Genomic DNA, 16,041 nt, shown 5'->3' on the forward strand with positions numbered 1-16,041 from the left:
TATTTTATAGAATTATTTTACTCTAATTTTGTTATTAAATATTAGCTAAGTCCTCAATTTTTAATTATAATTTAATTATTTTTTAGATGTTTTTATGATTAGGTACTTTTTAGTGAGTTATTTTAATTTTATGTTATTCTTTTTATTTTAGTTATTATTTATTGGTTTTTATATTTTTTTAGGATTAAAAGTGATTGGCTTAATTTTGGAAAGTAAGGTGTAGACAGACCTAGAATATGCTTGCATATACTTCAGTATTTTGACCATATCTCGAGATACAGAGCTTCAAATGATGTGATTCTTAAACCAGTGGAAAGCTAAGAGACAGAGCTACAACTTTCATGAAGATCACTTTGCCCAATTCTGCTTTGAAGATAGAGAAAATCGCGTCAAAAAATGGCTGGACGTACTGTACCGGGAATGAAAATTTGTAAAGACTGATAATTGATTTTTGGGCCTTTTATTACATTCTTAAGCTCAAATAAACCCTAGGTCAGCTTAAGGAACTTTAGGTTTAATCTATTAGTATAAATAGGATATGTTTTGACAACATTAGGTAGACAACCTTTGGGAGATTCAAGAAACTAGAAGTTGAGGCTGAAACTTGAAGATCAAGGCGGAGAATATTGTTTTGTTTTCTCCCTTAGCTTTTATCTTTCTTGATACTTTTAATGGTTGAATTTTATACAATGTTATTTTATTTTACAATTATGAGTAGCTAAACTTTTTTTTTAAGATTGCAATTGAACTCACATGTAGTTTAAGTTTTTAATCTCTTTCTTACTTATTTTAATGGAATTTGAATTGTTTATTTTAATTTGTTCTTAATGCTTTTAATTGCCTGATCACCAATTAAATTGATCTAGGAACCTAAACAAACTTGGGAAAGAGAGTTTAGAGTAAACTAAAATTGGGATAGCATATGATCAAATTAATTGATTTGCGTATAGGATAGAGATATACCTATAGGGAATATGTAGTCAGATTAGAACCTTAACTTAATGAGTCTGTTTTAATTTCAATTCACATAGGAATATAGTGTTTTGATTAAAATAGATATTTTTATAAGACGAGTCGGGAGACCATTATAAATAATTGAGGACTCTAGGTTAGCAATTCAACCCATTGAAATAAGTTAAGGAAGAGAGGTGAGATTTAGATGAAGTGTAAGGGATGTTGTAATCCTATATTTGTTTAATTTGATATTTTCTCAAGATCATTATTATTTTGATTATTTTTTTATTAGTTTTAATTTCAATTAATTAGTTTTAGTTAATTAATTAATTGTGATTGTTTGGATAAGATTAAATTGTTATAATTTTAGTACTTAATAAAATTTTAGATTAATTCCCTGTGGGATCGATACCTTGCTTGCTAATATACTATCTATTCGATACCTATACTTGCGTAATAGGATTTTAACTGACAGAATCTTCAGATCAAGCACCCCTTTTTTTTATGTCTTCAACATATTCAAGCACCCTACATCATTTTCTGTGGAGAAGAGAGATTTCAAGCCATTTAAGCTTTAGATTGAGTTGGTTTATAAAGAGATTTTGAAACGGTTTAACGATTTAATTTTACTAGAATTCGATAATTTAAAGAATACGTATATTTAATTTAAAGAGTTAAAATTTTAAAAATTATTATTTAAATGTCACATCTATCCATTTAATATTTAAAATATATATTTATATATCAAAGTACCAAAATACCACTTTTTGAATAATGTATATGCCAACACAAGTTGTCAATCTAACTGTTTTTTTGTAATTTTGCCTTGTACCAATCAATTATCAATGATTGTGAAGTATCTCCAACCTTTGGTCTCTTTGGTTTCACTACATTCCTACCACCAAGGTTGCGTTTGTTGCATTGTTAGAAATGTAATTGCTGAAAATGTGATTGTTGAGAATATAATTTTACAATGTTTGGTATAATAAGGAAAAGTGATTGCTAAGAAGATTACATTATAGTATTTGGTTTGTAAGTATTTTACTGAAAATATAATATAAATTGACAAAATTACCTTTACATATAAAAAACATATAAGTTGAATAAATTTATAATTTTTAATATAAAATTTTACTTTTCAATTTTAAACAATTAAAATAATAAATAATAACATTAAAAAATAACATAATATTTTTATATTAATTATTTAAATATTAAAATATGTAAAATTACTAAATATTTATTTTTACCTTAAACTTATAAAAATTAAAAATAAAAAACAATTATCCNCAAATCTATCGATAGATACAAAATTCTATCGATAAATCAGCTGCCAAAAGTTTAATCATAATCTATCAATAGATTTTCAATTTTAAACATTCCTTATGCTTGCATCAAACATCTTTCCCTCTCAAATCCTCTCAATTTTTTAGTAAATTTTCTTAATTTTAAACCATTTAAATGTTTCTCTCTCAATTTTCGGCATCAAAAGCATAATTTTTTTTTCAAAACACTTCCAATTTTTTTGAAAATTTGAATTAAGGTTTCATAAATCCCAAAATCTCAATCTCTCCAATTTTTAAATTTGGTGATGAAATTTGACCCAAATGTGCTAGTGACGGGTTACGATTCATGCGGACAATAAGAAGAAAGAGAAGAAGGCAAGGTGAGAAGAAGGAGAAAAAGGCAAGAAGGAAGAAAGAGAAGAAGACGCAAAGAGCCTGTTTGGCTTAGTTTTTTTTTAATTTAAAAGCTATTATTAAGCTTTTATGCTTTTAAAATTAAGTTAAAGCTGTTTGGTGAACTGTTTCACAAAATAAATTATATAAACTCTAATTTGGATTAAAATTACTATAAAGGGTATTCATGCCATTTTCAATCACCTAATAAGCTATCATATAATGCTTCAAGTTTATATATAATTTTAGATGTTAAAATCAAAGAAATCAATAAAAGAAGAAATGGTTTTCAAACTTGTATAGTAGCAATAGTATTAGATTTTTGTTAATCCAAGCAATCAGACCATGATGCTTCAATTTCTAAAAAAAAAAAAGAAAGAAAACGATATATTTAATATTAAATTTTTTTTTGGTGAAAAAGAAAAAAAATCTTTAAATAGTATCTGAATGAAGTTTTGAATTTTAGATTTTTTTTCTCTCAATCTTTGTAAGAATAAAAAAAATCTAGATTTTGATATTCTGTTGGATCTTTTATTTTTTTTATTAGTTTTTGTAGAGAGAAGTAGAGAATAGGAAAATCGTGATTTACATTGAAGAATGGTAATTTGTAAAGGGAAAGAGAAGAGAAGGAGATTAATTGAGAGAGAGATATTTCTTTAAAATTAATGTGTTTTTAAAAGAAAAGAAGAAAAAGCTTCTCCATGTAGCTTTTTTTTAAGGTTTTTTTTTTAAATTTTGTTTTTTTTTAAAAAGTTATTTTTTAAGAGCTTATCAAAAGATTATATTTAACCTAATTTTTACTTTTAAAAGATAGATAAACTGAAAAAAACTTAAACTAAATATGAACAAAGGAAGAAAGTGAAGAAGGTAGGAAGGAGAAGAGAAGGTTAATTTGGAAAAAAAAATATGTAACTTTCCCTCTCTAGAGGGAAAGTTACTTTTCCTTCACGATATTCCATTCTCTCACTATAATGTGATTATAATTGTAAGTACATTACGTCTTTCCAAATCCAACCAAACGCTACCAAGTGATTGCAGCTATTTAAACTACAAGGAACATCTTTCCCTTACACTTTACCGAACACGTCTTAAATGTATCTTCATTTTACAAGGTTTCAGTCTATGAGTCTTAGCCTTGAACTCTTATTTGGTAAACCATAGCTGTCAAAAAAGAGCACTAAAGCACTGTAGTTTGAAAAGAAGAGAATCTACAAGTCAGAATTTAAAGATTGACAAATCTTTATGAATTATTTGACCTAAATATCTTTAAAAGAAGCTAAAACAGTCATCCAACACACAAAATCATAATTAATTTTCATTTAAAATTAAATTGTATTAGAATAAGTTCATTTGGAAGCTTTTTAAGTGTAATTTAAGGTGCAAAACTTATTCTCAACTTAAGAATTAAGTAATGATCATTTCTAGATAAGTATAAGGTAAAAGTTAGAAAATAATTCACTAAAATTCATCTTTTAAATCAAATTAGACTTATGAATAGAGTGAATAATACACTTCAGTATTAGAATATTGTGACATCCCATCTTACATTATCTGTGAATATGATTATTAGTACTTATATAAAGGTTTAAATCAATCACTACTTACAACTTGGACTAAAGTTTTTGAAAACCATGTGAATTAAACTCAAAAAGTTATTGAGTCAATGGTGTTTATATTTGAATTGTTACAATTTATATCAAAATATGTGTTAATAAATAGGATGATATAAAAATTTAAATCAATATAATTTAAGTTGAAAAAGTTATTTAGGAAACATGCTCGGACTTGGGTTGTTTCTTACATAAACTTCAGCCCTATTACGAGTAAGTCTAGCTAGGGAAATTCTTGAACTAGGGTATGGTTGGAGTTCATTCGATCCAACCAAAGACACCTATAATGCTGATGTCAAGAAGACAAGAACATTGAAAGATGAAGTACCTTGAACATCTCGTTAGTATAACGGATGAACAAGGATGCTGTTTTCTAAGATATATGTTAGAAAGCTACCAGTCAAAAGGACTGGACTAGAGGCAGGCTGACACTTAGAATGGTAGGTTTTTTTTCCATCAACAAGTCAACCTTTCTAAATTAGACATTTATATGTGTTCCTGTTGAATGCTAATCCTCCTGCTCGCACAATTGAAACCTCATTCTCTGCTATACAATCAAAACAATTCATCTTCCATCTCTCCACATAATGGACCCAGCTATCAAAGTATCCAAGACAGAATTCTTCCTATTTTTAGAGAAAACCTGATCAAGTTCCATGCAATTGAAGTCTTGCCAGGTATGTCTCTCAGGTTTCTGTATGTTTTCATGTCTTCCTGAAATCTTTAACATTATCAAGATATATGTTATTGCTTAGCTGTTACAGAATGGTGGTAGATTTAGGAGTTTAGCAAATTAGAGTATCAAGAAAACTCAGTCATCATCCTTTTCATTGTTGCTTACACTGAATGGGACCAAAATAGCACCAAGTATAAGATGCAAGACAGAACAAACGGGCGATTTAACCGTATACCAGTAGTCAACGACATATTTCCACAATTTCTCCCAAGAATCTACAACCTCCTTACTTTGAACAAACTGACAGGTTCAGAATCCATGAAGATCAGCTCGTGACTACAAACACAAAACTATCAGTTTTTTTGCTTTCCCTATTGCTTTTCTGCTCTCTTTGCAAGGTACACAAGCCATGTCCGAAATCATTACAAGCATTAATTCCCTTTGTTTTTTTCATAAGTCATCTTCAATCTTTCAGCGTATAGGATGATACTGGGTAATACCTCGTTTTGGTGGCAACTTCCTCAAGATGAAAAGGACCAGAGATGAAGGTAATATCTCCACCAGCTGCCCAGAAAAAGAAAAGGTCACTGAAAAGATTCAAATACCATCTCGGTAGTTAACATTAAGAAACAACATTATAATAATCCCATAATACCAAATAAACTCCACATATTAAACGTCCTTCAAAGGTAATCAAGGCAAAGACACTCAATCCAGAGAATCAAGAAACAAAGAACACCAAGAGGAAAGAAAAATGAAAAAAGATTATTCCTAACCGTGAGGTAAGGAGCTTTAGCATTTAGTAATTCACATTAAGATAAACATTCGGCACAAAGTAGGTTTCCAATCCCATACTGTACCATTGATAAGATATATCATCCAGCAAACTTCTAGGACAAATACAGATCACAATCTGTAAAGCATTGTCAACTGCAATGATTTCCTCCCTAAACTTTCACTAATTCCTCTCAATTTGGGTAGAAAAATAGATAAACACTAGGCAGCTCAGACTTGAATATTGTGTTGGACATAGGTTCTTATCCAATAAAAGTACACTCATTCATTCAATTTCCCCTCTGCTTAATGAGTCATACTCTCTTATATATGTTCAACAGAGATACTTAGTAAGCGAAAAGATGAAGAAAAATTAGAAACCTGTCAGAAAGAAAGAGTGAAATGGTAAAGAAAATTCAAGAAGATACTGGAGAAAAAATGGCTTTCTGTACAACTTGATGGAACAGGACCATTGCACCCTTAGTCTACCATATCAAAATCCCCTTTATACCTTTTTCGAACAATAATTGTAAGTACATTGGGTCTTATTGATGTAAAAAATAATGGTTGGCAGATAATCAAGTTTGGCACCCAATTTGATTGTTTTGTAAACTTGATACTGCTCAGTGGTGCACCAACTTAGCATGTAATTATCTATATTAAAGTAGTAGATAAATAAAGCATTTGAGTAACATACAGTAAAAATAGTATAGAAAAGTCAAATTGCACGATATTGTATTCAGAGGTAATAATGGCCCATGCCATATATATTGATTATATTCAAAAATTAAAATACACATAAAAAATAAGATCAGAATCATAATTGCAATTCACCATAATAAATCTATTTTATTGAATTAAACAATTATGTAAAGAAAAAAATCTCACATACTATAAATAAAGTTATATTCTTCAATTTCATTGGAAGAAACTAACACAGGTAGCAGGGATAACTCTCAATTATCAATGAAACTACATTGACAAAGCTATTAAAACCTAAAGTTCACGTTTGCAATTAGGATAAAAGTTGGACAAGGGTGGTATAACTGACCCAATTGTACACAACATTTCGTCATCACAATATATGATGTTAAAATGACTCCTGACCCTCAACCTGCTCTTCAGACACCCTCAAAAGTCATAAAAGTTGAAAAAAAAAAAAGATAAATGACAGTTTAAGCTGTTCATAAAACATTTTACTCAGCAGTCATATAGTCATCACTGCACCTAAGTAATTGTTTGACATAACAATATGATAGCTAAGACTTGTAAATTGCTAATCAAACTTGCACTTTCTTGAAATAAGCAATCATATTTAACTAAAAGAAGTAAGCAGCAAAATAAACGAGATGGGTTAAGCGACCTCCCCACTAGATTTCAATATGAATTTCTCAACCACTAGCAAATAAGCAACCTAATACAACTATTTCTCAAACTTACCAGGTAATATATGAAGTTCAGAACCGGATGGTTCAAAACATCAAGGTCAGCAGCTTTGTCAAATGCATTAAAGCACATCTAGAACACAAAACAACAACAATAAATCAGCAAAGTCAAAGATCTGAAATTCAGTAAGATGCATGTTATTTTTATCAACATTGATTGATCAATAAGATTGACAATCTAAATCAACTAGCAGCTAAAGCAACCAAAATACTTTCATTTTGTAACCAAAGTGGTATAACATTATATGTATTTAAAAGTTTCACAAAGGTCTAACAAAAAATGCTTCTGTAACCTTGTCAATTTGAAATATGTACAATTAGTAAAGCTGGAAAGGAAATGAGTGAACTACCATAATGCATCTGACAAGGAAACATGAGAAGCATATTGTGGTCACATAACCAACCTGCCCAAGCCAAAAATAGAGTAAATAAAAGGTGAAATTTTTGGACTCAAAAAACACAACTACTTTCAAAGTAAATATGTACTTCTTGCAGCTTCTTACGCCGCCCTTTGGACTCCACAGGGAACCTCTGCAACATTAAGAAAAGCCTGCAAGAATTGAATATATTATTACTTAGCATTACTATGCTCACATCCTCACATAAAACTCAAGATATATTTATCATATGGTCTCACTTGTCTCTTGAAAAATGAACAAGCGCAACTGTAATAAGGAGATGCACACAACCTTAACTAACAAGAAGACGGTCCTCAATCATGTGAAATAACCAAGAATTTATAATAACTGTTCCATACACCTTTGCCAATAGGATTATCCATGATGAGTATATATGTTTACTAAAATGTAAGTGCCTATGGTTGTGTGCACATATGTGCGAGTGTAAATCCATTTTAAATAATATTAGTTAATTGGCATCATTGTTATGTTTTATTTGTTCATTCTACACACACAAACAAACACATATTTGCATTTTTAATACACTCATTGATATCCCGTATGTAACAAGCACAATGACTGGCACACCTATGTCCTTCCTGGTTTTGTTATACCAAGGAAAGATCCTCTCTTTTAATTTCCACACCAGATATTGAAGTTATGTTATACACAAAGTTTTAACTTATACATGCACTTTGCATGTGAATCATATGTGTAGACATTTTCTAAAATAGAAATCAAATTGTTTATATGGAGGTTAAAAGTAACAATATATTTATATTCCCAATAGAATGTGAAATACATCACATTAATTGTGAAATGATGCAAACGTGCCAGTGGAGTTCAATATTTTCGATCAACTAACAGTACTAATTTTGACGCTTTCATGCCACTAAAACATTTAACAACAATACCATAAATGGCAGTATAATTACCTTCCACCATATAGTAAAAACCCAAGGGCTGCAAACAATGACACACCTGCCAATAAGCATAAGTCAGAATTTCACTCAATAATGAAACAACTTACTCTGTGATTAATATCAATAAAGTATCAAAAGTTACTCAGTAGTTATCCATAATAAACTATAGAGCATCCAAAGTTACTCAACAGGTAACTATAATAAATCTACTAAGGAAACAGCAAAGGCTTACCTGCAAAGAAAATCTTTGATAAGATGACCAAAACTGGGATATACTTCCACCATAATACCAGCCACATTGCAATCTGAAACACCAGCATGGAAACAATGACACATTGCCAACAAAAGAAGGAAAAAAAGGAACTTGACTAAAACCCTGACAAAAGTCATATTTCCGAAGTAAATCCTAGTATGCAACACTACTAAAAAGGGTGACAAAATGACTGAACTTGCTAGGATTCTATCAGAGAAAAATATATACTGTAGGTTCAAATTTTACTAAAATCTACAACAAGGGCTATTAACATCCTTCTGATCTAGCAAAAGAAATCTTGTCTTCTGACCTACTAACTTAACTTTATGGTTTAACTGTCATCCAACCAACTCATAGTTAATTAGAGGCCAGTACCAGGGTAGCCTATGAGCATTATTTTAGGAAAAGAAATCATGTAAAGCTTTAAGGCAAAGGACGGTGTTGCGAAAACATAACCACGTATTGTGCAAAAGGTCAAAGTATCATTAGTAAATGACATAGCTTTGAGCACTGAAGTAGATACATATAAGTAATTAAGTATAATTAATGATAATTCCTAACAGGTTGAAGGTAACTTATAATATAAATAAAAATATAAACATTACAGGTCAGAGCAAATAATAACACTAAAAGAAAAAAAGGCTTTCAATGAATTGAACAACGAAGCATTATTAAGTATAAACTATCCGATGCCACTGCTAAAAACATCTTTCAAGTAGCGTAAATCATGATTTAACAATTGACAAGAGTATAGCTAAAAAGGCAAAAAGGATAAATTGTTGCATAAAGCACATGCAATTTCGTATAAGTGCTTCATTATATTGGTAGCTGGGACAACAAATGTAGATAAGTCAAGTCTGTATTTACAATAGAATACTTGACTCAATATAGGCAATAGCTATGAAAAAGAATTTCAGAGTACGACATAAAACAATAAACACCAAGAAAGCTCTGCTGGAAGACAACGGGTTTAACTTATCAGATGACTGAATAAAGGCACATTTGCCTCATTGCTAAACTGAAATACAAATAATAATTCAACTAAAAATTGTCACAATAACAGTGAAATATGATAGAAAACAAGAAAAGGAGGATAAGGAGTTACTTATCCCAAAAAATAAAAAAGGAGTATAAGGATCTGACTTGGGTGTTCTGAACCATGTACAGCACACGCAATCCTAAACCAGACAAATTTTTGATGAAGCAGTCCTCCATCATGTCTCAGAAAATCTCTGGTATATCTAATATTTTGGATACATTTTATTTTAATCTCAAACTCAAGGAAAATGTGCTTTACAAAAATATGGATATGAAGTAAACTCGTAAGGCCATTTTTTTACGAAAAACACAAGCCACCCACAGAGACTTTCGCTTCATTTATCTGGCTGCAAAGTACGCTATCTTCAGGGTTACTACAGTCACAAGATACTGGCAAAACCAGGAAAACCTTGACGAGGATGAACGAAAAGTTTAAATTTTTATTTGCTAGAATGGAAAATTTCATCCGTGAGAGGAGGGGGAGAAAGCAAAAAAGGAAATGGAGGCAAATATGTTAATATCCATTGACAAGATCCCCTTTTTAGGAACAAGACCCCATTATAAGCTTTAAAAACCCCAACAGCAATAACAATAACATGAGAAGTCCTAGAAACAATTCAAAATAAAGAAATACAAATCATCAACAACAGAAAAAATCTGTGTAAATTGTGCATAGCAACCTTACCAAAGGCACAAGTATCACCTAAGATACATCTGTCTTTTGACAAAATCTAAGTTGTTTGACATTGATAATGTCTAAGATATTTCTAGTTTTGAATTAAAATAGGCCGAAAAAACAGGTGACAGTTTTGTAGGGTGAAAGGAAATGAAAAAATGACAGGGAGCAAAGTTACTTAGTTTCTTAGATAAAAATCTCACTCATTTAAATAAAATATTAGAATTAGACACTGTCTCAGCCAAGCTGTCAACATAACAGCATTGACAGTCAATATATTCCAATTATTCCTTTGAGTTCGACAGTCCAAAAAGTTCTAAAAATAAGAACATGCAACAAAAAATCTAAAGATACAAATATTGTGGAATATATTATCCAAAATGAAAAGAAGCAATCATACATGGGACCCATGTCAAATAGCGCCAACAACACTTTCCAACTTTCCCAATAACTAGGCCCTCTGCAGTGCATGGCTCGTAAATACTCTACTAGCCATTTAAAAACAGCTTTACCATAAGTTGTAACCAATTTTGTAGATTTTCCATTCACCCACTTTTATGAGCAAAGTCCACCATTCAAAGAATTAAATTAAAGTTTACTTAGCAAGTAGATGGAATGTATTCTTGAGCACATGAAAAGAATATCCATAGAACATTTTTTCCTCATCAGGTTTTTCATCATAACCTACCTTCTCATTAAAGAAAGAAAGAAAGAGGAAAAAAGAAACCCAGTCTACTCCTAGAAACAAGCATACTTCCAACCAATGCAGCCCAATTGGAGTCCAAAAAGATAGCCCATTGCTTCTGATCAACATGGTCTTCTCTAAGTTTACCTTTTCCCTTGATGTTGCTTGGTCTTAAATTAATCATAAAGCCCAATATTCATCTCATAAATATGAAAAAGTTCTTTGTTTTTCAACTAATGACACCGCAGATTGGACCCTTGATTATTTCCTCACTCGATTCTCACACAACTAAAAGAATTAAAACAGAAATTTGTAATGCAATCTTGCCACGTGGGGCACAAACTTTAAATCCTTCCTCCAAGAAAAAGGAAGATCTTTTCTGACAAATAAGCTTATTGATATTGTCTCAGTTACAGTATTTACAGAGTCACCAAACGGCACCAATCACTTGGTCAAAATTTGCCACCCTTCCCACTAAACATTTATAGAATTTGCAATAAATTAGCCGAATAAATAAATTAAGCAAAACTATATAAAAGTACTGTTTTTACGAAACATGACTAGCTTCCATGTACAAAGAATCCAACTTCCATTCTCCTTTTTGTGGAAACCTATACTGAAATAACAGAACATAAATTTCACCTGAACAGTGTAAACCACCACATTAATTGTAAAGAAACTTGGCCTCAGTCCATCAGTTGATACAGCACGTGCCTGTTTATAATATGCAAAGTGAAGAATTAAGATAAATTCAATCAGTACAAAATAAGAAAGACCAGGGCGAGGGCGTGGAGGCAAACTGGCAAGCTCAATAACCTAACCTGGTAGTAGATCTCAGCCCAAAACAAAACCAAAAGTGCATATGTTGTGAAGAAAGCTAGACTTGGCATGTCAAGCAAGATATGTTGAACAATCTAACAGAAATGCAGCATCAAGCAACAAATTATGAATAAATCAAGTCCAAGTATGAATTTAAAAAGAAACGAGCAATGGTTGATTGTCGCAAACCTCTGGATGCAAGTTCTGCACATTCCGACGGAAAACAAAAACTAGTGCGCGAACTGTCATATAAATGAAAGAGTTGTTAATACATAAACTGAATTTCAAAATAAAAAATCCACAAAAAATTAAAGGAAAAAAAAAACAGATACAAACCCCCGTTCACCACAAAATTTAGAAAATGGAAGACCTTCTGCGTGGTCCAACCATACTCCGGAACTCTCAATTGTATCCGAATCAATTGGACCTATAAATATCAACAAAATTAACGAGTTTATGAACATAGTTGGCAATTAATAAGCGCCATTCATGACAACAACATTAAGAGAATCTTCATATTAGGTCAAAAAAAGTACTAAAACAGAATCTTAATTGCACTTTCTTTTTTAGTTTTCTTTGATTGGAACTTTCTTTTTCACATTAAAAAGATGGAGAAAGCAACTATGGAAAACTATTTTAAATTGAAAAGCTGTAATCATCAGTTTTCCTAGCAATCAAATACACCTAAACCCTAATTACTTACAAAATAATAAATAAATAAATAAATAGAGATTAATAAAATAATGGAAAGAGAGGAGGGGCATACGAGAGCAACGGCGGCGACGAGACCGTAAAGAGCGGCGAGAATGTGAAAAATGCGATCTTGCCAGAGCGGTGAATCGTTTACGTCACGCCACCAATCGGATGCGTCCTTCAGCTTGTACGCTATCACCGCCTCATCCACACTGTAACGCCCCATCCCTCTCTCTCTCTCTCTCTCTTNTCCTCCTCTCTCTCTCTCTCTCTCCTTTTCTTTTCTTTTCTTTACTCTTCTTTCAAAATTAATGTTGAAAACCCGAATTTGTATTTGATTGAATTCCTTTTTTTTTTCCTGTTCTTTTGTGTGAAGCCGATTAGAGGAATCCAAATCTTAATCCTAATAAAATTATATGAAATTATGTTTCTGGATTTTTCTTTTTCTCTCTTTTTCTTTTTATTTTTTGTTTTTCTTGCCAGAAAATAATTAGAAAAGAGCAAAGACGGCCGGCGAAAAGAGAGGCGTGGGAGAGGAACGAAGAGGTGATTTTTTATCTTTAATTTTGTTGGTCTCTGGAAGTTACCGGTAATAGCCGGTATTCTGTTTCGGAAGTGACAGGATGTGAATGAATGATCTTACGTGTCCTTCAAGTGACCGGCACTTGACTTGCGAACGACATGTGACATATACAAATGGTGGCAATGAATGAAAAGGAACCAAGTTCAAATTTGATTACAATTATGGATTTTAAGAAAATAAACAAATAAATTATTAATATAAAAGTTCAAATAACGAGTATTTATAAACGCTTGTTAAAATTAATTAAAGCTTTATAATAAAGTTTCGAACCTTTAACATTGATCTTTAAAATTTGAGACTTTATCTTAAAATTTTAATCATTATATAAAGTCCACAATTTATGGTTGAATTAAATGTTTTTTATATATGAATGATATTTATGCATATATTGAAAAGTAATGAAGATGAATTGAAACTCCTTTATATTAAAAGTTGTAGATGGATTAACTCTCCTTTCTTTATGTAATCAAAATTATAGGTACTAAAAATAGATTACTTTTTATTAAGCATGTTTATATATATATATCCACTTATTATAATGTCACCTAGTGCTATCCCAAGTGTCAACAATTATTTTTTTCTATAAGATTAATTTAACCTTAATTTTTTAAAAAAAAATTACTTTAATTTTCATAAAAATCAAACATGGTGTATGTTTAGAAGAGAAAAAAAATTAATAAGTAATTTTTAAAATTTTTCAAAATTAATCGAGTAATACACATTCTCTTTAATGTAAAATTTCGTTTGCGAAAATATTATTCCATGTGACAAATTTTGTGTAAAAGAAAAGGTTTGATCACTAATCATAATATCATATTTCTTAATAAGGTAAAAAAACTTTATTGATAAACTATTTGTCAATTTTTTTTCTTAGATTTGTGGTGGTTTTATTATTATTATTATTATTATTATAACCATAAATTGTAAGTACATTTAATTTGTGGAAGGGACAGCGAAATCCGTTTTGTCATGTTCCCCGAGGCACAAGCAGACTAAGGTGAAAATTGAAATAGTCAGTTGTGAATTGTACAGACAATCCACTTGCTTTTGAAGTGTAGAACTAACCCATGAACGAAAACGAGGTTTTCGACAGCTTGTATTTGGCTTAAGCTTTGCTGCTTCACTTGCATTCATAGTCATTAGTAGACTTGTTAAAATGAGATTAGCCTGTTAGGTCGATTTATTTTTTATTGAATAAATGGTGAGTTAAATTTAAAAATTTAAGTTTATATTAAAATTGAGTTTAAATGGATCAGCTCGTCTGATTAGTGGATTGGGTGCGTTAGGACGGGCCAACCTTAAGAGTCAGAAGAAAAAAATAATAATAATTTTAATTAATTGAATAATTATATATATTTAATTATATAAAATTAATAATATAATTACCAATGATATTATTTATTTTATTTATTTCAATGTCTTTAATCTTTACTTATCAAATTAATAATTTTAGTTTAGATTAAAACTTATTATCTTTTTTTATTTTATGATAATGAATATTAAATGATAAATTGATAATGATTCAAATCTTGAGACATCGTTGCTGTCTAAACAATATTTAAATGTTTTGCTTGAGGATGAGGACTGAGGAGGAAATGAGTCATGAAGTTTTGATTTAAATGTTTTACTTAAGGATGAGGATTGAGGAGAAAATAAATGAGTCTTGAAGTTTTTTTTATTTGATTATATACTTATGTTTATGGGATGGTTTAAACTTTATTTATGTAATTTATTTGTTTATTTATATTTAGTGTAATTTATTTGTTTGTAACATGTTTTTATTATTTAATTTATGGATTAAATCATAAAACAATTTTATTGATAAAAAATTTGTTAAGTAAAATTATAAAATAATTTTTTTGAAAAAAAAAAAAACTAACCCAACTCGACCCATGGGTTAGCAATAGGTGGGTTGGGCTAAAGTTTTGATGACTCACATAAAAAATGAACTGATCCAGCCCAACTCATATTTTTCTCAACCCACAACAACTTGGGTCGGGTTTGACGGGCTAACTCATATTGACACCTCTAATCATTAGGCGTCAACTTTGTTTTTATTTTTAAATAAATAAATAATAAATAAAATTATACCATTAAATTAGTCTCATATTTGATGGTCTTAATCTTTACATAAGCTAGGTATTTTACCTTAAATGCTCATTTTAGAATTTAATATTTATCTAATTTTTAATTTCACGATTTAACTTATTCTTTTATCCAAACTAAAATGTAATTTTTTATTTTTTATTAAAAAAATTGATGGAAAAAGTTAATAAATCTCAATTAATATAATTAAGGGATTCAAAGATATATACACAAAATTATCATCAAATCCAATTAAAAAAACAATGTGGTAAAGTGAGAAAATGATAATTAAAGACATTAAATAAAAATTGGGTATAACTACAACTTTGTGATTATTTGACAAATGAAATGCTACAAGAAATTCAACCAATAAATAATAATAATAATTACATATATGTATAAGTGGAAAAAAACTATTTTTTTGATATGTTTCAATAATATTGTCGTAGATAAAACAACAATTAGTATTGAGCATTAATTAGTACTAATAGTTAATTAAATTTTTATATATTTATTTATTGATTTTTTAGTTATTTGTTTATCATATTTCTAAAATATCGTTATTCATTACATTAAATAGTTAATAAGCAGTAGAAAGTATAATAACTCAAAAATTAAAATACGTAAAAAGAAAAACAGCTATATGGACAAGCCAAAGGTTGTGAGTGAAGGGACCGACCAGTTCTGTCCCTTACACTATTTATCCAAAGGTAAAAAATAAAATCTATAGGGGGCAAAACGGGGAAAGCG

General features: G+C 30.0%; 1 protein-coding gene and 1 long non-coding RNA gene across 2 annotated transcripts; one reads left to right on the forward strand and one right to left on the reverse strand.

Annotated features, from left to right (window-relative positions):
• Window positions 4,744-13,365, forward strand: LOC108660952. Its single transcript, XR_001926722.1, has 2 exons — window positions 4,744-4,920; window positions 13,107-13,365. It is a non-coding gene; the product is annotated as an uncharacterized LOC108660952 (long non-coding RNA).
• On the reverse strand, window positions 5,043-12,881 carry LOC18610065 (tobamovirus multiplication protein 3). Its single transcript, XM_018115867.1, has 11 exons — window positions 12,697-12,881; window positions 12,267-12,357; window positions 12,120-12,172; window positions 11,933-12,025; window positions 11,754-11,825; window positions 8,692-8,764; window positions 8,472-8,517; window positions 7,625-7,688; window positions 7,489-7,542; window positions 7,134-7,211; window positions 5,043-5,483 (listed from the first exon to the last, which is right to left on the reverse strand). The coding sequence occupies exons 1-11, from the start codon at window positions 12,847-12,849 to the stop codon at window positions 5,391-5,393; spliced, it is 870 nt and encodes a 289-aa protein (XP_017971356.1). The 5' UTR covers window positions 12,850-12,881; the 3' UTR covers window positions 5,043-5,390.

This window comes from Theobroma cacao, chromosome 2, assembly GCF_000208745.1.
Source record: "Theobroma cacao cultivar B97-61/B2 chromosome 2, Criollo_cocoa_genome_V2, whole genome shotgun sequence".
NCBI classification, from domain to species: Eukaryota; Viridiplantae; Streptophyta; class Magnoliopsida; order Malvales; family Malvaceae; genus Theobroma; species Theobroma cacao.